Source organism: Xiphias gladius, chromosome 10, assembly GCF_016859285.1.
Source record: "Xiphias gladius isolate SHS-SW01 ecotype Sanya breed wild chromosome 10, ASM1685928v1, whole genome shotgun sequence".
Taxonomy (NCBI): domain Eukaryota; kingdom Metazoa; phylum Chordata; class Actinopteri; order Istiophoriformes; family Xiphiidae; genus Xiphias; species Xiphias gladius.
In genome coordinates this window covers 21,371,725-21,394,833 of record NC_053409.1, presented here as the reverse complement: position 1 = coordinate 21,394,833, position 23,109 = coordinate 21,371,725, and the positions used below count along the sequence as shown (strand labels likewise).

Here is a 23,109-nt window from a genome sequence, read left to right as displayed (position 1 = left end):
GAATCCTTTTGTTGTACTACAACACAAGAAAGTCCTGTGTAAAACCAGTATGTTTTGTGCATGTAGCGCTGAAGCAATTAGTCAATTATTATTCAGGGTTTCTTAGTCTTCTATTATAGTAAACTACATGTCTTTGGGTTTTTGGATTAATCTGCAACAATTTTGGTAATTAACTATTGTAAAAGTAATTCTTTTTATTAGTATAAATGCCAAAAATCACCTGCTTCTAATCTGTAAAAATTTTGATAATCACTAACATTTAAGTCTTTTTTTTTTTGGTGACAAAGTGACAGAAATTCAGTAGTTCCACTTGATAAAATGTGAATATTTTTGAGTTTTCTTAGTCTTCTGCAATTGTAAACTGAATATCTTTGTGATTTGGATGAATATTTTAATAATTTTGATACTCAGTAAATCGTTGAAGTAATTTTTTTTTTTATATAACAAAAATGCCAAAAGTTCGGTAGTCCCACCTTCTCAAATGTGAATATTTTCTTGTTTTTTTGTTCTATATGACAATAAAGCAATTTTTTTGGGGTTCTGGACTGTTGGTTTGACAAAACAAGACATTTCAATACGTCACTTTGGAGTCTAGGAAACTGTGAAGGACATTTGTCACTATCTTATTAGGTCAAAACATTAATCAATCAATTGAGAAAATAATTAGAAGACAATGCATTTATAAAAATAATCATTAGCTGCAGCCCTACCTGCTTTAAAGTAAATAGGTTGGTGAAACACACTTTATAGAGAGCAACCGTAAACAAATCATTTTGACTGGCTGAATCTGTAGTTTGTAATGACACCTTAAGTTTACACATAAGTGAGCTGCTCTCAGCGAATCTGTCAGTTATACTTGGTGAGGACGTCTAAATTGAGGAGTGAAAGCAGAGCAGGGCCATGTTCAGGTATGACTGCAGCCCTGTGTATTTACAGTACCACTGCAACTTGATCCTAATGGGTGATGGATGTAAAATGGTGTGATATAAGTTGGCAGCAGATGCTGAAGTAAATGGAAGCAAAGTGAAAGCAATTGAGGGGAACTCCTGATTTTGAGAAGTACTCTTTTCAAAATAACAAAGACAGGAGGCACTGAGTTTCTCGTGGTAGGAAAAAAAAAAAAAACCTTTTCCATTCAAATCAATCTCCCTCGTTACTTTGAATGTGCACCAACTCTTATAAGCTCAAGATAACAGATCACCACGGAATGGTGTCAAAATGATCACTTCTTTCTTGTGGAAAGTAGCAACGGCTGGTGCTGAAATGATCAATTATCCAATCGGTCAATCAACAAACAATCAAAAAAACAAAAAAAAGAAAGAAAGGAAAAGACAACAACTTTTATAATCCATTAATTGTTTACGTCATCTAATCAACCAAAAATGCCAAATATTCACTGAATCCAACTTCTCAAATCAGAGGTTTTGGTACTATTCTAATGTTCAGCACCCAAGGTTAATTAAGAAACTGTTCATGAAGAAATAAAAAACTATACAAAATGTATATATGTCAGGTATTTAATTTGCAAATAGAGCAAATTAAATACCTGACACATCAGAGCACTTCATCAAATTGGTGCAAAAAAATCCAATGTTGTCCTGCACATTGATTTGAAACACTGTCCACAAATTACCTGATAATTACCTGAAAAGATATGGCGAATAATCTACTTTTTGATCGACAGAAAAGTAATCAGCAACTATTTGGATCATTGAAAATTTGTTTTTGTCATATTTCAAGCAAAAATGCTAAATATTTGCTTTTTACCTTCTCAAATGTGAGGATTTGCTGCTTGTCTCTTTTTCTATATGATCGTGCACTTAATATATCATAATATTTCACTCTTTGATTTGGTGTGTCTGATATTTAGAAAAAAAATTAATCATCTATTAGTAGAGAAAATAATTCGGATTTGTCAATAATGAAAATCATTGTTTTTTGCAGCCCTAAACTGGATGGCATAATCTCTCTAGTAGAGAAAGTTACATATATTGTCTCATGGAATACACTGTCATTGAAATGTAGTAGTCTTTAGGTTTAAGATGTCACCTGGGAATAATGGGAAATTGTGATGTTTCACAAACAAAACAAATCAGTGATTAATCAAAAAATATACTAGAGACAAATTGATAATCAAAATAATACTTGATTAAATTCCTACTCTACCACTGGATGTAGGCAAAGATATTAAAACGAAAAGAATCTTTATCATATGTAAGGTTTCACGCACATCCCCCTGTTCCATGTTAAGGTGTTCAGTTTCATGGGTCAGCTCCATTAAGAAGGGAAAGGCTAGTGTACAGGAAGTCCCAGCGCTCAATCACTCTCACTACCCCCCCGGTTTTCTACCGACACAGAGCGATGCCCCTGAGGAGAGCAGATCATAGCAGCAGGCTGAGCGGTATTGATGTGCGTGCACGAGGAGGCAAAAGCAGGAGGCTCATAATACACACACAGACTGGACGAGAGTCAAAACCGAGGGAGGGACGGCCAGGATTCACAGACAGAAAAATAAATAAATAAATAAACCCACAAGGAGAAAAGGTGCATCAATGTCTAGCAAAAATACAAATAACGGAACACACACACCAACTCTGATGCAATTTTAAAAAAACTGACCCATGAATGTACTAAAATTCATTGTCAACAACATTACACACAGAGCTTTCCTTAAAAAAAAATAATGGACCAATACCTCTGCACCACCAACAGTACTGCAGTGTTATTAAACTAGCGAAGAAACAAGTAGTTAACTAATCGAATCTGCCAATTGATGAAAACCGTATGATAAAAATTTTGATTAGACCTGCAATGATCAGTCGATTAATTTATTATTCCACTGACAGAAAATAATCAGCAAAGTATTTTCATAATCGAATAATCGTTTCAGTAGATTTCCAAGCAAAAATGCCAGATATTTGCTGGTTCCAGCTTCTTAAATGTGACGATTTGATGTTTTTCTTTGTCCTACACGATAGTGAACTGAACATCTTTAGGTTATGGACTGTTGGCCCGAACAAAAGACATTGGAGGACATCACCTTGGCCAGTGGGAAATATTGGAAAATAGTGAAAAATGACTGTTACAGAGAAAACAATTTACCAATTAAATGAGAAAATAATCAGCAGATTAATTGATAATGAAAATAAGCAGTAGTTGAAACCCTAATTTTGTTCAAGTCTTGTTTACTTATAGCTTTTTAAAGGTGAGTGTAGGGCTACAATTTATGATTAGTTTTGCTTTCGATTAATCTGCAGATCATTTTCTTATTTAACTGATTATTCGTTTAGTCTTCCCCAGTGCAAGGTGAAGTCTTCAACAGTCTTGTTTTGTGAGACCAACAGTCCAAAACCAAAAGATATTCAGTTTACAGTTAGTGGTTTGTAGTAGAGAGGAGCAGATGGACGAGCAGCAAATAGTCATTTTGGAGAAGCTGGAACTAGGGATTGATGAACTTAAAACAGTTAATGAATTATCAAAATAGTTGCCAATTAATTTGATATATTGTAAATTAAATGTCTTTGGGTTTCTGATTGATGATCAGACAAAACAAGCAATGTGAAGACCATGATCACATGCGTTCTAGGAAATTGTGATGGCCCCTTTTTTTTTAAAAACTATTTTCCGACATAGCACAGATGAAATTATTAAATAACTGGAGGGGAACAAAAAAAACAAAAACAAAAAAAAATCAACAGATATACTGATAGCAAAAATTTTAATTGCAGTCCCCTATAAGCAAAAGCACAAAAAGTAGACTAGATAAAGAGCAGAAGTGATCCAATGTCATTTTCTAAAACCGATCCAAGAAATTACTAAACTGTGTTTACTGACTTTGTTTAAAGAACAGGCGTTGCACCATCTATCCACCTGCAAAATATCATGCAAATCAGTGTTGGACTGGCCATCAGGGATATAAAGGCAAATCCCGGTGGGCCGCCGCATATGTGGGCCAGTGGACCATCAAAACATCCATGAACATGAACGTGTTAGTTACGTACTGTATATTCACACAGTATTTTAAAAATAACATTTTAACATGTTCAGCCTCAACACACTGAATTAATGAGATATGAAATCAAAACAATGGAGCAGACGGTGTAGCTTACAAGTGAAAGTCAAGGGAAAAAAAATCTCATCGTTCAAGTCGAAAAGCACACACAGCATTTTTAGCCAAATTATCCAAAACCACAGACATTTTACCTCGAAAGACGATTTTATTAACCCAAACTGCAATTTCATTAAAAGTATCGGATATGGAAACTGACAGAAAATTGAGGCTGTCGAGTACCTGTACTAAGGAGCTAATAAAGAGTAAGAAAAATAAATAAACAGATTTATAAAAAATGTTATTTTTACCCATTAGGTACTGAGTGCTAACAGAGTTACAGCAGCTTATGTTACTGTAAAACTCATTTGGCACAAAATATATATAAACAATTATTTCCATGATAGATTAAACTGCCAGTTATATTCTCGATTAAATAAATCAGTAACTTTGTCTATAAAAGAAACTGCAGAAACTGCTCGAGCCCAAGGTGACATCATCAAATGTCTTGTTTTGGCTGGCAAACAGTCCAAAACCCAAAGATACTCATTTAAGTGTGATATAAAACAGAGAGAGGCGTCACATCCTTACATTTGAGTAGCTGTTTGCCATGATTCAGCTTTGACTCATACACACAAATGTAATTGTTGGATAATCCACACTCAGTAAACAGTGACCTGTTCAATTTGTGGTTTGATGGAAATACTGTTACTGTTTTTTATGGCCGGAGAACAATTTTTTTTTTTTAATTATTTGAGACGCAAATCACTGATTATACTTACTGTTACAAGGTCATGTTTATCACTCAAGACTGTTACTGATACTGTTACCAACAGTAGATTTATGGAAAAATTAAACAAATGTTTCTGATGCAAACTATAAAAAGGTAAAACTTAATCTTTCATGTGGGGGCCGTATATTTTTGTTGGAGGGCCAGATTTGGCCCACATGCCACTATTTGCCTACCATTATATGTCAAGGGACAAAGAGATGCAGGTCACCAGTACACAGTCAGCTTTTTAATCAGCTTGCATCCTGTTTCATCAGAGGGTGCCGCACTCCTGAGCTTTGCACGTCTCAACCGTAACACAAAGTGATCAGGTGTTGTTGCGTGTGCCGGGGGTAAAAGAACAGAAAGGCTGGAGGTAATAACGGTGCCGGACGGTGTTAATACAGGGTTAACATTTCTAATTCAATTGATTATTCTCCTGGCTGTGTATATGGGGCTGTATCAGGCTCAGGTTGCAGGTAATGTGGCCTTTGTGTGCGTGTGCGCGTGCGTGCGTGTGCTTGTGTGTGCGTGCGTGTGCGTGTGTGGTGAAGATGTGGGAGTGGGGCTTGTTATTATACCCGAGCATGTGTCACTGTTTGTGATTCATGCCATGACATCATCTGCCATTACAACCAGACTGTCTGGGGAACCATAGGGCAGAGATCAGCTCTGAGACAACAGGCAGGCGTGCGCACACGCACGCACACACGTGCGCACACACACACACGTGCACACACGCGCACACACAAAGACGCATGGTGAAGACATGCAAGACACATACACACACAAAAAGAAAGAGACATAAACAAAGAGTGCTGCATCTGTGTTTCTATTCCTTCGGACACAGGAATAGAAACACAGATGCAGCACTAAACGCATGCACCAAGCTTGACTGAAGATGACAAACACACATGCACACAACAAGGAAACAGAAATTCACAGCCTTAAACACACAAATACACTAGTGACATTTAGCTAGCCCTCCTCACATTCATGAAGACAATAGCTGGTTGACGTGCCGTCGACAGCATGTGGCCCCACTCTGACCTGACCCAGTGACCCATGTCCACCCATCCTCTGTCTGAACCCCATCTGAGGACGAACTGATGTTCACAGACCTAATTCAATATTCTGGGAAGGGTGGGGACCTGCGTATTAATCAGCCTCATCCTTTCGCCTGCGCTCCTCTCTGTGGACGGCCCGGGGCTGGTGCACAGGAAGCGCAACCTGTTACGAGGAACATCCTGTCGGATCCACACAAAGCTCATTCCAGAGACCAAGTATTAAACTGATGACGTGCTGCATGAGACCGACAGGGTCCAGCTTATGTCAATTACTGTGTAATTTGTTATTCAACTTTATTTTAAAGGGTTGATAAAGGTTGACGTTCTGGTGTTTACTGTCTGCATTGGTTGTCTCTTTTCATATATAGGTTTTCCTTTACGTATTTATTATCTTTACTTTGACTCCTTTGCAGAAAATGCAGAGAAACGTGTTTATTTTCCCAATAATCAATTTATCATTTTGTCTGTAAAAAAAAAAAAAACCTCACATTTCACAAGGTTTACCAATTTTTGTGGGAAAAATTATGGAAATGATTAATCAGTTAGTTAAATAATAGATGATGAATTTCTGTTGGTTGGCATTGTTTCAGCTCAAAAATAAACACAGGATAATGACAGTGGTATGCTGCTCTAAACAAAGCTGCTGCAATGACATCTGTTCAAACTTAGTCTAATGTCAGCAGAGACTTAATGTTCTGTCCAAGTGGAGAGATGTAAACAATACCCAGGTCAACAGGAATGCCACATATGAACATATGGATTTGCAGTGACAAGACTGTTATTTGACTGTAGCAGTAGTCTGTGAATGCGCCAAATGTAATTTCTTTTAGTGTATAATACTTCCAGGTTAGCACACAGCAAAGTCACTTGAGGTCATCAGGTCAGTCACCTTCTATATTCAGCTTGATGACAGCTCAAAGTTTAGATGGATAATGCTACTAAAAATAAACTGTCACACAAATAAACTGCTATGAACTTTGCAAGACCAGTTTCTGCTAATGTCAACGTTATTGCAAGAGACAGCAAATCATACTGAAATCTTGATTCCTGGCCTCTTCCCACTGAATTTAAAAAAGTGACGATCAAATGTCTGTAATTCTTGCATGCATTTTTTTTTTTTAAATAGAATTTTTGCCCCTTGGCTTTTGCTTGTGTTTTTTGACTGCTGAAAGTTGGGACCGAATTATACAGTATTAGTGGATTTTTGTCATATTCAGATATGCTTTCTGAACACTGGATTTTCTTCAAGAACTCTTGATTTAAAAAAAAAAAAAAAAAATTCTCACCAAATAAAACAATGTGAAAATGAAATCTCAGCTGTACTGGACATAACCGCAACTCTCTCAAGCAAAAGTGCCCAAGGAGACTTACTGATAAATTTAACTATGTATTTTTGTGTGTCAGTTCCAAATCCTAACCATTCCTGCTGGTATGTGTGTCACTGTGCTCATACACTACACAACAAAAGTTTGCTTCTTATATAACAACATTGGGCTTCATGTCAGAGTGACGGTCATAAACTCAGCAAATCAAATTCTCAGCTGTTTGTTATTGTATATTGGTATCAGTTGGACTGAACCTCATACAGTAAGGCACCGGAGTGGAGGCTTGAAATAAATCACTGTGTCTGATTCTGAAGTATCTCTGTCTAGCCTGAATAACCATCTGACTTAAAATAAAACAAAAATCTGAGCTGTAAGATTTGGCCTGTCGTGAAGTCATCCTTTCAGAATTTAACGGACTGCTCAGGTTGAGAGGATAAAAGAGGCAACACACACAAAAACAAAGCATGCTTGTAACCTGACCAATTCCAGCTTTAAAAAGTTGGCCCGCGCCTCATGGAGCAAAGCCCTGTGAACTCAGCAGCACAGCGCTGTGCTAGCTCAACATGGCAATGGAATGAAACTGTACCCAGCAAAGCTCTGGCCTTTCTATCGATGCCAGTGAAACAGCAGACCTGGGGAATGCACAGTTATTATTAACACCAGCATCTCGGAGGCAAAATGACGCTCTTGCATAGCACCAGGCACGAGCCGCAGTGACCAAGAATAGCCAGCACACACAGACGCGGCCAGGAGACAAACACTAGACTCATCCGTGAAATGTCACAGTTAAGATCAACGACACAGACAGAAACAAAGGCTTCTTCTTTACCACGCGGGCATTAAAAACTTTTAAAAAATTACTTTTCTGCATCTAGGAAATAACAGGAAATGATGAAGAGAGATGCAACAAAAGTCCCTGGCCAGATTCAAACTATGGACATTGCAGTTCATGGTGGGAGTCTTAACCCCTAAATTACAGTGGTAACCCAGGACAGTATAAACTTCCAAGTCTCAAGGGCTTCACACCTTTACCAGGCACTTCATCATTCCACATTTCTTACATGTGAAGAGATTACAGTGCTCATGGTTATTAAGTACGATCATCCAAAACTGCAACTATTACTTTAATTATCTGTTGATAAAATTTTGTTCAATTAATTATTTGTCAGAAATGTCAAAAAATAGTGAAAACTTTCCAGAGCCCAAGGTGATGTCTTCAAATCACTCGCTGTCTGGCTAGCAATCAAAAATACAAAAATATTTCATTTTCAATGTTATAAAACAAAGAAAAGCAGCAAATCCTCAGAACTGAGAAGCAGGAACTAACAAATGTTTGGCATTTGTGCTTGATTAATGACCTTGTTTCAATAATTATCAACATAGTTGGCACTTAATTTTCTCTCAATCAACTTTCGTTTCAGCCCTACTATCATTAGTCTGATTCCAAGGCAATTTGTCAAATGTCAGTAAATATAGGCTGTAGCTTGATAAGTCTGTCTCACTTATGAGGCAATTCTGCAACTGATCAGCCACCACCTGCAGGTGTGACTGTCCAGCTGTTTGATCATAAAGTAACCTATCTGCTTTGGCTTTGAAGAGTGTTGACTTATCAACAGGTTTTCTTTAATCCTGCCTCTAAACAACAATCTAAATCATTCTCAGGGGTGGAGTCATCCAGCACAGCTCCCTCTGACAAGGAAACCCCCCCCAGTGGACAGCTGTGAAAAACAGCGAGTCACAGTCTGTCAAAACCATAACAAACCTCTCTTGCGTCAATCTCTGACAGGCTTTCCCTCCGGCAGTTGTGTAACAAGTTGAGACAATGAAATCACGGCACCGCGGCCCACCACCTGCTCTCTGTTTCACCTGATTCATCACACCATCTCTACTGCGCTATGGACAGCTGACAGAAAAAGGGCTGTGTTATTTATAAACATGATTTTGCTACATGGCTAATTCCATGGCTGGTTACCTCTGTAGACACATAGAGTTACTAAAACGAATGTATCAAAAGCCCTGCCCTACCCTGCCATACCAGGCTCAGGGCCTTGTTGCCCAAATGGACAAAGCACTGTTTTTAAATTAGATTTGAACAATTGATAGCCAAATAAAGAAAAAAATAATTAAAGAAATTGATTGTTAAAGCTTGATTAGCTACACTTAAGCCAAAAAGTAGTTAACCAAATTTCATCAAAACACAGCACAAAAACTAAGTAGTACTGAGAATTCTATCATGAGGTACAGACATGCATCTTCCATGCTATGAAAATAAACTTAGTCTGATCACTTTCATCTATTTTAAGAACACAAATGTTTCAGTATTTCAAACAAGATCCCTTTTACAAAATAGTTCACACGCTGTGAGGTTGCTACTCTACTGACTCTGTATTTTATACGAGTATGGTTTTGGTTCGATTACACGATCGACAGAATAAAAATGGACAACTACTTAAATAAATGATTAATTGTTTAATTAAAATGCCAAATATTCCCCAGTTCCAGCTTTTTGGTTGTGAGGATAGGCTGTTTTTACTTGGCTTGTGTGATACTTAACTGATCATTTGTTAGGTGTTGGACTGTAAGTTGAACAAAACAAAAAAAATGAAGCTGTCACCTTAGGTTTTAGTAAATTGTGATGGTCATTTTTATTTATTTTCTGAAATTTTATAGACTGATCAATTAATCAAACGAATAACTCTCAGATGAATCGATAATGACAATGGCTAAAATGTGGCCCTAGCAATAAACATTGGTCAGCAGCAGTAAAAGGAATTTTTTTTTTTTTTGGTCAAGGGATGAGTTTTAGTTTGAAAGGGAAGCAACACAAATGGAGAAACACCAACGGTAAACTGGCTGGATAAAGTGCTGCAGCTGTTTGAGTGAATTGAAACCTCCTGCAGGTCTCGAAGGTGAGTAACACGGCTTACTGTGCCAGCCTAATGTACCATTGCATTAAAATCTTGTATTACAGCTGCTGAGAGCAAAGCACAGGTATTCCCAAACATTACGGAAACGCAGCAAAAAACGGTCCTGTCTCTACTTTGCACGACAACACAGCTTTTCCACCACAGTCTATGTCCTTCTCCTAACCCATTAGTGACTCTTTTGCGCTCAACCACAACAAGACACGTAAACATATGAAAGGATCTTGACAGGACCTTGAGGGTTTCCACACAGACCCATTACAAAGGGAAAGTAGCATGCAGAGCTTTGCGCATGGAACAGCAAGGCAAAAAGTTAGGAGTAAAACCTAAAATATCAGCAATAACTTTGTGTTTTTGGGTTAGCTCTCAGTACCAGAGTGTCATGAGTTTGCAAGTCTGAGCAGAGAGAGTAAGTGAAGCGAGGGTGGGGGGGGGGGTTCAGAAAACAGAAAATGAACCTAGTGATGAGTGGGAGAAGCCAAGATGATGCAAGAAAAGGGAGAGAGAGGGACAGTCCAAAAGGAACTGATACAGGTCAGTCCTGCTGACCAAGGAAATTAAAATTAAAATGTTTCCTGTCCTTAAAGTTTCAATTAGACTCATGAGAATGAAGTTGCAAAGAAGGAAAACTCGACTTGTAAGCAACACAAAACAGCCGCAAAAGGCCTGTCTGCTCTGCAAGGACGAGACATATGTGCTGTTACATCAAATGAGAAACAAATAAAGAGGTGGGCAGCAAATCACACATGTCAGATGATGTTTGAAAAGACCTTTCAGATACAAAGGAGGAATCCCAGCACATCCGTATTAGTAATAAACTTGGAAGTAACATCAAAACCTCCTGAGTTATTAGCACAGCCAGTTTACCCTCAAAATTATGAAACACTAGTGATGGATCATGTTACTGTAAAAACTGGTCAAAATTGATCAACTTCTTTAAAAACATTATAGGGAACTTGGGTGAGACTTAGTGAATAAACACTGCAGACACGTCAACTGCCACAGAAGATTGGGACAGCAGTTTCAACATTGGCAAATGTCTGCAGTAATGAGTAGTGATCAACAAAACATTCAATACTTTAACTCAATTTGATTTTTCAGGGATTATTGGTTACACGGGGAAATTAGCTTGTATTGGTCGTAATACCAACACTGATAAAAGAGATACTTGGTGGTTTTTGACTAGGATTAACTTGGCAACTTGAGACTAAGGTCTGTGTTAGTAAAGTGTACGTGCAGATGAAACCAGTATTCTGTATCCCTCACAGATTAATCTCCGGCATGGAAATGCGTGTTTTGACAGAGACTATGATGATGGTTCAGGGCTTCGCGAGGGTTAGATAGTATAGTAAAAACCAGTGTTACCTTTCGTAAAGCTTGCACGAAGAGGCCTCTCCATTTGTGACTGTTCTCGTCACTTGAAAAGTCGTATATCTGCTGGGGCTGCATTGCTGTAGCGGCTCCTGGCGTTGCCGTGATCCGGGCTGAACTGTCAGCATCGGCCCCGGATAGAGAGTCCTTGTGGGTGGGTCAGTCCAGGGCAGGCACGGTGGAAAAAGTCAAAGTGGCTGGCTTGCAAATATGAAGAGTATCGCTAAACTACACTGCGAGTCCGGGGTTGAGTCGGGTTAAACGGCGAAAAATCAGCTACAAAAGAAAATAAGCACATGTAGCTATAAAGTTAACTCGCTAGCTTGGTGGCTAGTGAGGCTAGCCTGCTGCTGCTGTAAACACGGGACAGCGTCTGACTAAAAAGCTAATGGCTAATAACAATGTTGCTAAGTGTTATACTTGCTACTTGGCGTTTGCTAAAAAGCTTATAACAGGCACATTAAGTTCAGTTTTAAGTCACGACATGGGAGCCCAGCTTGTCGCCAGCTAACTACAGCTACAAGTTGCGTTTGGTTTATTTTCTGCCTGAACACCTGTAACGTTAACAGGCTAGCGTTAGCCGACCAGCTAACCAGTGCTACAGGCTGCCGCTGGCCTTGATGCGCTCCGAGTTTTATGTTGTGGCAGACGATCCGTTCAGCTCCGAACAAGGCACACTTTCTCCTGCGCTGTTTGCTTCACATCTAGTCATCTTCTCCGCGGCGATCGGGCGCTAAATCCGACGTAAACCCCCCCCCCGCAAACCGCGACCGGTCCGAGGCATATCTGTGAGCGGGGCAGCTTGAGGAGCAGTCGAGGTGCTTTTGGCTCGTGAAGTCGAAGATGTTCGTACCAACTCCGCTGCCTGACTGTCTGCCGCCGCTCTCTGCGCCGCGTCCGCTGTCAGGGACGCACGCTGCGTAATTTCACATTTTATTGGACGGGGAGAGAAAAAAAAACAAAACAAAAAAAAAAGCAAAAAAAAAAAAACAAGGCAGGGCTTTCTGCCTCATTACAATGAAGACCCAGAGTGTAAGCAGAAGATTAACAGTTTCACGAATATAGATGGGGGTCATATAAAACCAACTTTTACTCATCCACTCCCCTGTTGGAACCGACCAGTGTTTACAAAAACACAACTGAAACATTATCAAATGCATTTTATTAGACCAGTAGGCATTTTTTTAAGCAAAGGCGGACACTTTTATTTTTACAGCATTACACGGGCATTAACAGCACGAACGTTAAGAAGCATTGGCTCGAAAGCGGCATCTAATTTAGATGCGTTTTGTGCTCACTGTATAATGGAGCTCATACAGTATGTTTGTTGCTGTGATTCTGCCTCCCAGTGGACAAAGTGTATAAGTGCTTAAATTAACTTAAAATTAAAAAGGTCAAATCTCCGGCAACACCTGTACCATAAAGAACAACTTAACACAATTCATTTTTCCTTTTACCGTTTTCTGTTTCCTTTCTCTGGGCATATTGGAAGTTGGTGAATTTCTGCCAAAATTTCCTACTTTGTTTATATTATATATATATTATAAAAAATAAAAAAAAGATTTATATACCAAAGAATATGCAGTACATATTTGAAAATATAATGGCAACGCAGAACGCAAACGTTGGTACATCTGGAATTTAAAAAAAATGCATATACATCGTTAAAATAAATGGGTTGAAATAGCAGTAAGGGATACCGATTTTATAGGAACATTACCTGGACATTTTTAGCAATATGTGAAGGCTCTGAAACTACAACAAAGAGCAAATTGTAGCAGAATGACATGAAATCCCCTCCCCACAAACACACATTAAAAAAAAAACCATATAAAAAACAAGTCTTCCTAGTTTGCCTTATTTTAAATATGACATAAAACAAAATTATTTTGGCAGCCAAAACTATCCAATCCTCAAATGAGGTGAGCATTACCCATCTTTCTCTGTAAACTGTGCGTTCTGTAGCTATAACTGTGCGTTACATGATGAGTTTCTTTCCAAAATAAGATAAACCAGTAATAAAATAATCCCAAATGTCCCATATGAGTTCTTGGTAAAAATCAGGGATCATTAAAAAAATATATATCATCTTTAAATATTAAATTTTTGAGTGTGGAGGAATTTTTTTTTTTTTTTTGCCTACAAACTTCCCAAAAAGGATTTACAGCAATTTGGACCGAAAGTAGGCTTTACAATAACTAAATGACAGAGACAAACCCTTCTCACAGAGTCGGTGGCTTAGAAAATAAACAACACAAATGAAGAAAAAGAAGAAATTTCATTCCAGAATTATATTCTTAAAAATCCCCAATTTAAAATGGTAATTTCCCCCAAAAGAGTTGAGTTCACATTCATTACAGTATATCTGTGCATTTCTGCATTCCTATTTTAATCTTTCAAACTGATGGTAAAATCATTGGGGCTAATAACCTCCGTTCTATGCTTAACACTTTGCCTAGGAGTTACTGATGATATATTTTGTTTTTGGACGGAGACGTAGCGCAGAAAAATGAATTTTTATGTTGAAATGTGGTGGAGTAAACATATTACACGACCTGAAATTGCAATACTTACGTAAAAACAGTCTTAAAAATGTAATTAAGTCAAAGATATGTCATTTTTTCCTCCCTAAATTAAGGCTTGACCTGTAATAAAATTGTCTCGGTGATGCTGACTTAGCGTCATCTTGATACAACACTGCAGTTTCACTCGGTGTCATGAAGCTGAAGTTTTTTTTCCCGTCTTCCGTCTGCGATCGCCGTGTTTCTCTAGAGCGAGAAGCGGCTCTCCACCTCGTCTGCGACCATCTCAGCGATGGCGAGGGAGGAGGTGGCCGCCGGCGAGGGAGCGTTACGCACGTGGAGCACCCGACTGCCCACATCCCCGACCCCACCATCAAAAACAAAGTCATCCACGAGGTTCCCGTCCCGGTCGAGGGCTTGAGCTCGAACTCCTGCGGGGCCCCTGGAGAGGAAAACAACCAGGGTTACAGAAATACTTTTGAATAAAACCATTGTGCTGGAAAACTTGAGATAGTAATTTAATTAACTGAGTTTTTACATCCAGAGTTAAATGCATCTAATAAAAAAGAGCTAAGTATTTCTACAAACCAGGAGATACACTGATATTTAGATCGTATAGATCTAGATTTCTTACATAAAACCAAAAGCTTGAAACAGAGAATATGCAATTTTAGGTCTCGTGTCATTAGTCTACCTGAGCACGTCACTCAGCGAGAGTTCAGGGATGTACTTCTGCAGGATTTTAACCTGAGCACCAATGAATACGCCTCGATACATTTCTCCAATCCCATACGTTATGTTCCTCAACACCAGCTTCTGAAGGCCCCTGCAGCATAAAGAGAACGAAGACCAACTATTCAGTGGGAGTCACCTACCATGCAACAACTACGCTACAATTAGATCATGTCAGAATATGTTCGAATCATCAGAGTCGTCATTACATTCATCTGCAGAAAACTGTTCAAAATACAGTTCCAGGACACTAACACAGATAGGAAAATAAGAGCAGATCAAACTTGATGTTGTACCTGAATGAGAGTGCATCTGCAAAGTCTCTTGCATTGAAGTCGAACACTTTGTATCCCTCCCTTTTGAAGGCGAGGACTGCGTTGGGACCGAGCCAAACACTTCCATCCATCCTTGGGGTGAAGTGAACTCCAAGGAAGGGGAAACGGGGGTCAGGGACCTGTAAAAATATTTAATAAAAACAAAAGCAGCATATGATGAGAAACATCTGCAGATCAAACCAATTATGTGGATGTTGACTTGTGAACGTATGGATCTTCGGCAGACTTACAGGGTAGATATTTCCTTTGACCAAATAGTGTTTCTCTGGCTTCAGGACCAAATAATCTCCTCTGAAGGGGACGATGCGTGGCTCCCGGCTGCATCCAGAGATCTGCGACAGGCGGTCTGAGTACAGGCCTCCACAGGTCAGGACATAACGACACCGCACCTCGTTACCCTGATAAAGCCATACAATGCAAAGAATGCAAAGAACCGAGCACAGTCTCAACATTATGATGCTCTTTTGTGTCTGTGTCTTACCTTTTTGTCTTGGATTGCGATTGGATATTTCATTCCTGCAAATGGAATTGAAAAAAAAAAAAAAAAGAAGACATACATATAAAGGTAGACTTTAAATAACTACAGCACTTATGTAATTATAACTGTGTTGACACATTAATGAACAGAACCGTTTTTGGTTTTTTTTAACCTTCGGTGCTCCCTGCCGGGCTCTCCTTGGCCATGGAAATGTCATTGACCTCATACTCGGTTACCACCGTGCCGCCTGCCTCCTCAAAGTCTGTGCCATACCTGAGGGCCACCATCCTCCAGTCTACAATGCCGGTGTAGGGTGAATCCAAGGCCATTATACCCTGAACAGATGACACAGCGTAAGCCTCCACTGCAATCTTTCTCTTTTGCCTGACTGAAAAATGTTGTCTTGAAGTCTCTTACTCTGCAGTACGGCTCTCGCTCCCGGATTCCCTTGGCATCAACAACACTCAGGTCACGCACGTTGTTCTTCATCCCGCGCTCATACAGAGCCTTAAGTCTGGGTATCTCCTCCTGCTCCACAGCCACAATAAGCTGCCAAAGCAGAAATCCAGCGATCAACACTGAGACAGACGCAACGCCATGATCCACGTGACAGATATTCACATCACCCGGCATCCAATCAAGATTTCAAGTGCTCAGATTTTTTGTCTTCTTTACTTATTAAAGAAACTGTCTGATTAATGATAGTTTCCGTTCTCTCTCTGCCAATTTTCTTGTCTTTCTCAGGACCGTCAACTATTAAATAAAAAGGCAAAAAATGCCAAAAAAACAAAACAAAAGTTATTTATCCTATCTATAAAAAGAGTTGACAGTAAAATTTACTCAGCTGTGTGTTCAGCTGTGCTGAGTAAGAATCTGTAACATGTGCTCTTACAGCAAAGTACTCTGATTCTGTGGATTTCTTTTTTTTAGTCATGAAAATCATGCAGTTTATTTACCTGTCAACAAAATGACAACGCCCCTTATTAAAAATCTGAGTTTTTTCACAATCCCTGGATTGCATGAATGTATTAATGTAATGTGTCTTGCAATCCCAACTCAGCCGAGCACCTTGAGCGGATCATCCAAAGTAAACATGCTGTGTTACGTCTTGTCTGCTTAAAACACTGAGGCAGACCTTTCCGCATCTCTTGTAAGGGAGTCCTTTCTTCTCGCAGTACTCGTAGGCTAAAGTGGCTCCTCGCACACACAGGCGGGCCTTCAGCGACCCCGGCGTGTAGTAGATCCCGCTGTGAATGACGCCACTGTTGTGCCCACTCTGGTGCACAGCTGGTGAGTAAGAAAAAGAAATTGGAGAACAAAAAGAATAGAAATAAAAGGACGTTTTATTAACGCCCACTGACTTATGCTAGTTTTCTAGATTCTTGAGTTTAAAACACCTATTTGCTTTCTTGCAGGGAGTTAGATGAGACTGACCCCACTATCATGTTTATACAGTAAATATGAAGATACATGCAGGACACATTTTTTCAGGGTTTACCTTAAGGGCCACAAACCAAATTTCAAAACCACATAGTGCTCCCACATGAGACCAGCAGGATGTATTAAGTTAGATCAGGTATTTCATTTATGCTTTTAAATGCTATCCCATTGCTTTGAGAACTGCAGTAATTAGTGCAGTCTCTAAATATCAGAACACTCACACATTCTTTTATTGCTTTGGCTCTGTGCCCCTGCACACTGGATTTAGAATGAAACGACGACTCAGAAGTTAAACGGCTTTCGGGTTTAGGGGCGCTTGATGGGGTTCAACGGGTGAGGAGTGTTGGACTCTGCCCAGGAAAAATGACAGGATTATAATTCCTACGCTGTTCAGCCACCACATTTGAGTTCAAGCTGAAACTTGGCACTTAACCTCCATAGCCATTGTGTCTGATTCATTGTGCTGGAGTACAGAGGCAACACAGCAATAAATGTGTCATTTTCCAAGTAGTCATCCACTACGCTTTGTGTCTAGGTTTATTCACTGCCACAGGAAAAAAACAAAAAAAAAAGAAGAACAACAACAAAAAACTTTTTGTTCTGCAACACATGTTGTCTTCCTTCACAAAAACAGCTGCTAAACCTCCACCCACCGAGCTCTTTTTCTTTTTCCAACAGGATGAAGCTGAGCGACGGGTGTCGCAGGATGAGCTCTCTGGCTGTGGCCAAGCCCACGATGCCGGCACCCACCACGGCCACGTCATACGTGCTGAAAAGACGGACAGGAGGCGAGGTTACGGGCAGATCCGGTTTAAGACGGCTACTGATAAACAACTGGCTTCACAGGTTGCAAAAGGCAGAAAGTAGAGCAGAATATTTAGGTCGGTGGTTCAATGTCCAGCTGCACAGCACTGTACGAGCCACCAACAGACCTTTGAAACGGATCACTGGTGAAACCCCTGATACAAGTGCTGTAGTTTACAGACTACTTGTAACTACAAAGACAACATCCAGCTCCGTCACATGTTTTTCTCTGACGAGTAAATCCATTTAAAATCCCAACTACCACAAGACTACTATCTGGTGGGAGGGCCTAGAGTGTTAGCAGCAGTTCCAGTATATCCAACTTGTCCACAATCCACCATAGGGTTTCACATAGTGAGGCGCTTGCAGAGAGCTGTAAGAACACAATGTACAAGTCTGGCAGAAGATTTTTTTTTCTTTTTCTTTAAGTCTCTCGTGAATGCACGGGACACTGGGAGCAGTCAACATCTTGATTTCATTGCTGAAAATTGGAACCAGGCTCAACGCTGGGTGGAACCACGACGTTCCTGGGGAACATCACAGCTCGAGTATCTGCAGCCACAGGCGGGTCGCCGTTCGCCAGCGCCGAAGGAAAACCTGCCAAAGGGGCGAATATGTTATAGAAAGACACTTGGCCTCAGGGGCCACAGGACTGTCAGGAGTGGCAGAGGCTATAGGTGTTCTTGCGCAAACCTGAGGAACATTAAATCCGGCAGTTAATCCCTGGTGAAACCGGGTTCGGATCTCCCGTCGGTGTCCCTCAACAGACCAGAAAGATTAACAAACTGTTGTGAATCAATAACTTTGGGGTTTACAACATCAGCTTACTTGAAGCGGGGGGGGGTCCATTATATAAGATGCGTGCCATGCCGCCATATTAGCCTGTGGATGGCATAGGTAAAAAAAAAAAAAAACGCGCTGCAGACATACCTGCACACAAAGCGTCCGACAAGTGGGAGTTTAAAAGCAGGCAAACGCGGTTGGAGCAGGCACAAGCGTGTTGTTTGCCTAAACAATGTGGGTGAGCAGATCAGGTTATGCAGAGAGCGGAGAGATAGTTGTGCAATCCGGTTCTTGGTGTTGAATGTCCTTGGTAGTTGCCGGGATCAGTTAAAAGTTGGTTATTCAAGCTTCTCTGCTCCTTTTTCTTTTTTTTTTTAAACTCATCTGTGCCATGGGTTAAAATTAAAACATGAAGTAGACAGAGGAGCACTCACCTCACTCCTCACATGGAACTTAAAACTAGACAACAGCACACCGCCAGCAGCAGCCTACCCCTTCCACCACTGTCGCCCTCACCTGTGCAGCTCCCTGCTCGTAATGCCCCTCGGCAGGTTCGGCCGCGCTGCTCCGGCAGCCCTGAAAGACGCGCCGCTCAGTATCCGGATCATTGTCGGAGCGTTGGGAAAAGCCACCTCAGAATCGCTCCTTCATTGCACCACTGCCCGACAGAGTTCCCCCCGGAGGTTTCTGTTCGGCGTTTCCCCCTCCTCTTCCTCCTCCTACTGCTCCTCCTCGCGCCGCCGCCCCTGTTAGCTCCCCGTGCTCCTGCTGCTCTCTCCCAAGAGGCGTAGCCACGCCCCTCAGGCCAGACGCTGGTCACGTGAGCCCGCCCAGCCAATGGCACTGCAGTATCTTAACACGTCAAAGAGTCAAAGGTTACAGCGATGGACGCCACCCAAATGTAAACACCCTGTTCTGTTGGAGGACAGGTGAGATTTTATTTTTTTTTTAAATCTCTTTCTACAATGTGTCCCAGTTTCTCCAGTTAGTTTAACTGCCCCCCCCCCCAGTAACAAATCCAGTAACGGAGCTAACTTTGTGGGGTTTTTTTTATTTTTAATTTGTTTTCCAGCTCACGGATATGAGGCTTTTATCGAAGGCAGTGCAGGGAGCAGTGAGCCGCAGGCATTTCTGGGGATGGCTCAATGCAGTTTTCAACAAGTGAGACCACGTTAATTGACCTACAGACGAACAGTGTACTTGTGCTAGCCGCACAGCAATGCACGCAAAGGCACGCTAGCAACCTACAGACACACACACACACGCTCAGTGGCCACTTTATTAGGTACACCTGTGTTATCCAGCGCAGTCCAATACCACTGCTCCGCCATAACGTCTTGCCTGTAATGTTCAGTTCAGTCTCTGTCACAGAGGTGGCGATTCATTTATGTGTTTTAGCGCTGAGGTCATAGTTAAACGTGCCGTTAGAATGAACTGCATTATGTTCAGAGGTGTTTCCAATACTCTGCCCCCCCCCGTCACGTAAATAGGGAGAATAAAAGATACAGTACAGCAACTTTTTTTATTTTTATTATATTTTAAATCACAGACAAACCTAATGGGAAAAATCAAAACTGTTTACTTACAATATTGTTAATGTTTTGGTCAGGATTTATGAACAAAATAGGGACAAATGACCACTATTAAAATGGTTATGATAGGCAAAAACAGAGACGAACACTTTATGTTGCCATTGCAACCAGAAAATGACAACATCATGATAACCATAGTTTCATATCATATAATCTGGTATTCACAATATTGATATCCTGCCCAGATCTATGTTGCTGCATGTTGAGTAGAGATTTCAAGTCAATTGTTGTCAAATGTATACATCTGAAGTCAATAATTATTTCCATGATCTATTCTATATTTTTTTTATAAATGAACCATTTAGTCTATAAGGAATTCAAAAAAAAAGACAAATGCCCGCACAAGTTGTCACATCCCAAAGTTCTCTGTGGTCTTGTTTATTTAGTTTGACCAACAGGCAAAAAATCCCAAATGAAGTCAAACAAGTTTTGAAACAGAGAACAACAAGCATGTCTTCAAATTTTAAAGGAGGTGACAACGAAAATGTTATTTTAACCAAATAAACAAACAGTGGTGCTTTGCTAGGGTTAAAACGCTAGCCCGCTGGACTGGTTGCCATTTGGACTTTATATTGTGCTACCCTTTTTACTCCTCTCTTCTGGCCCCTTCTCTGCAACAACCAAATGTGATCCATCCCACTACATGTCATCAGCGTGCACTGTATTTTTGATTGTTTGTTGGTCTTCATCCAGGGTGGACTACGAGAGGATCAAAGCTGTTGGCCCGGACCGAGCCGCAGCAGAGTGGCTGCTGAGATGTGGTGCAAAAGTCAGGTTCCAAGGTTTCGAACGCTGGCATCACGACTACAACGGACTGCCGACTGGGCCTCTGGGCAGATACAAGATCCAGGGGATTGACGCTACCGAATCCTGCATCATGTACAGGGGGTTTGACCACCTGGGTCAGTGTTAGAGTGTTGAGAATATTATGTTCTTGTCCTTGTGACTTGTCCAATTCTAGTCATGTAACGTTAGCATGTAACCTTCAGGAAATTGGGGGAATCAGCAAAGTCATTTGAATTCATCCCCTGGGGACCATGAATGTTTGTACAAAATTTCATGGGGATGAATCCAGCTGCTGTCGACATATCAGACACTGAACTCAAGTCTTGGATTAACAGACCAATGAGGCCCTTATTAAAAGGGATTAAAATCAGAGATTAAAACCATCTTCTGAAAGTGTAAATTTTACATGAACTACGTCAACGCGAGCTTGACTTCGGCTGTTATCCTGAAAGTGATAACCCTCTGTGTTAACAAGCAGAGGTGAGGGTGAAAGTGCAGTCTCTCCGCGTCTAGTTATCCAAAAGTGACGCAAGTGACAGGATACTTTACACTGGGCAGGCCCTGATAGTGCACTGTCTCTGACCGTGTTGGTTGCAGCACTCCAAACTGTGTTTCTTTTTGGTGCCAGAGTCCACACTGAGTTATCGTGGTGTAAAATACTCTTTCGGCCCATCTAAATTAAATTAATAGAGAGTGTGCTGATCCTGTTTTTGGTTTAATTTTTCTAGATGGTTTGAAATACGTGGAGGAAATCAAGTTGAACAAGTGCATCTACATTGAAGACGCCTGCCTGGAGAGGCTGAGCTCAATAGAGAATCTGCAGGAGAGCTTGTACATGATGGAGGTGGTGTCGTGTGGAAATGTAACCGATAAGGGCGTCATCGCCCTGCACAAACTCAGGTGAGTGTTAGAGGTAAATTTCAAAGCCTTTCTGTCCATTTATTTATATTTATAAAGGACTCTACGGTATGTTTAAATGAAGTAGATTCATCCATTGTGTTGACAAAAAAGTTTCATAGAACTTCTGAGTAATTCATGTAGTAATCCAGTATTAATTCCACGCAGGAATCTGGAGTATCTGTTTCTCAGTGACCTGCCGGGAATCAAAGACAAACAGACGACAGCCGACAGGCTACAGACAGCACTTCCACGTCTGGACATAGCGCTGGACCTGGACTGACAGCTTCTTGCTTTCTAGAGCACGTTAAAATTGTAATGTATGGACGCCGTTGAAAGATTTCCAAAGTAAAAGACCCCATCTTGTAGAAGGAAAGACTGGAGTGTGTAGGGCTGGGATCGTCCAAGAAGCAGATCCGTCAGCTCAAATGTGTGAAGTGTATTTACATGCAAATGTGATTATGTGCGCCATTCATTATGTTCAAGTCTTTCTTCAAGGAGATAGTGCAGAGCAAGGTCTGGGTTAATGGGAAATATTTAATATGACTGAGCGTTAAAGAAACAGTCCAGCAAAGAGAGAGGTCAAAGCACTTTATATTGTTGACTCCATTTTTTTTTTTTTTTTGATAGAATAAACCTTTCTTTACTTTATTATACTCTCAACATTCAAGGTAATAAAAATGACTCCATATGGGGGTACACAGAGAAAAACGATTTGTGAAAATGCTGAAGATTTCGAGGATTCAAGAGTCTTTTAAATCATTTCTCTTTAGATTAATTTGGCATTTGTACAATATCTGAGGACAGACAGATGGCTGAAAACATCCTTAGCACCAAAGTTCCAGAGATAATGAGTACAACGTGGTATTGTTACTGCTAAATGCTAGTGAAGGTAGGTTAAGGGAATGTTTATGACTGTATTCGCTACTGACGTCAATAAATATGTTCAGAAAATGCTCACGAGTCATTATACATTATGACAAAAAAAGTCACGGTTTGTGTCCTACACTATAACTTACTGGTGACTGTCGACTGAGCAACATAAAACTCACTACCGAAACATGTCACTCTTACAGAGTCCATCGTTATATAAAAATAACATTTGGCAAAACCATGCAAGGCAGTACGTCGCAGTTTTGCCTTCCGTCTACTCAGCGACTACGAGCAGAGCAGCACATGACTCCTCGTCTTTACACATCTGTACAAGATAAAACCAAATCAGCTTGAAATGTGGGC

The 23,109-nt window shown here is 40.5% G+C and overlaps 3 protein-coding genes across 4 annotated transcripts in view; 1 reads left to right on the top strand and 2 right to left on the bottom strand.

Annotated features, from left to right (window-relative positions):
• The window catches only part of sos2 (son of sevenless homolog 2 (Drosophila)), a 36,849-nt gene extending 24,455 nt beyond the window's left edge, over nucleotides 1-12,394 (bottom strand). Inside the window, exon 1 of the mRNA XM_040137174.1 lies at nucleotides 11,499-12,394. Within this exon, the coding sequence (XP_039993108.1) occupies nucleotides 11,499-11,582 (84 nt within the window). The 5' untranslated portion in view covers nucleotides 11,583-12,394. The remainder of the gene's footprint in view (nucleotides 1-11,498) is intronic.
• A 1,231-nt stretch (nucleotides 12,395-13,625) lies between these two features.
• On the bottom strand, nucleotides 13,626-19,335 carry l2hgdh (L-2-hydroxyglutarate dehydrogenase). 2 transcript variants are annotated; one of them, XM_040136706.1, is made up of 10 exons: nucleotides 19,115-19,335; nucleotides 17,665-17,780; nucleotides 16,707-16,858; nucleotides 15,989-16,120; nucleotides 15,744-15,906; nucleotides 15,575-15,609; nucleotides 15,324-15,491; nucleotides 15,055-15,212; nucleotides 14,721-14,852; nucleotides 13,626-14,468 (listed from the first exon to the last, which is right to left on the bottom strand). In XM_040136706.1, the coding sequence occupies exons 1-10, from the start codon at nucleotides 19,204-19,206 to the stop codon at nucleotides 14,273-14,275; spliced, it is 1,344 nt and encodes a 447-aa protein (XP_039992640.1). In that variant the 5' UTR covers nucleotides 19,207-19,335; the 3' UTR covers nucleotides 13,626-14,272. The 2 variants fall into 2 exon arrangements, with proteins under 2 accessions (XP_039992640.1, XP_039992641.1); XM_040136707.1 differs by lacking the exons at nucleotides 17,665-17,780; nucleotides 19,115-19,335 and adding an exon at nucleotides 17,233-17,657.
• Nucleotides 19,336-19,427: 92 nt separating this feature from the next.
• Nucleotides 19,428-22,829, top strand: dmac2l (distal membrane arm assembly component 2 like). Its single transcript, XM_040136711.1, has 5 exons — nucleotides 19,428-19,527; nucleotides 19,671-19,759; nucleotides 20,884-21,092; nucleotides 21,705-21,876; nucleotides 22,042-22,829. The coding sequence occupies exons 2-5, from the start codon at nucleotides 19,680-19,682 to the stop codon at nucleotides 22,154-22,156; spliced, it is 576 nt and encodes a 191-aa protein (XP_039992645.1). The 5' UTR covers nucleotides 19,428-19,527; nucleotides 19,671-19,679; the 3' UTR covers nucleotides 22,157-22,829.
• Nucleotides 22,830-23,109: the final 280 nt, after the last annotated feature.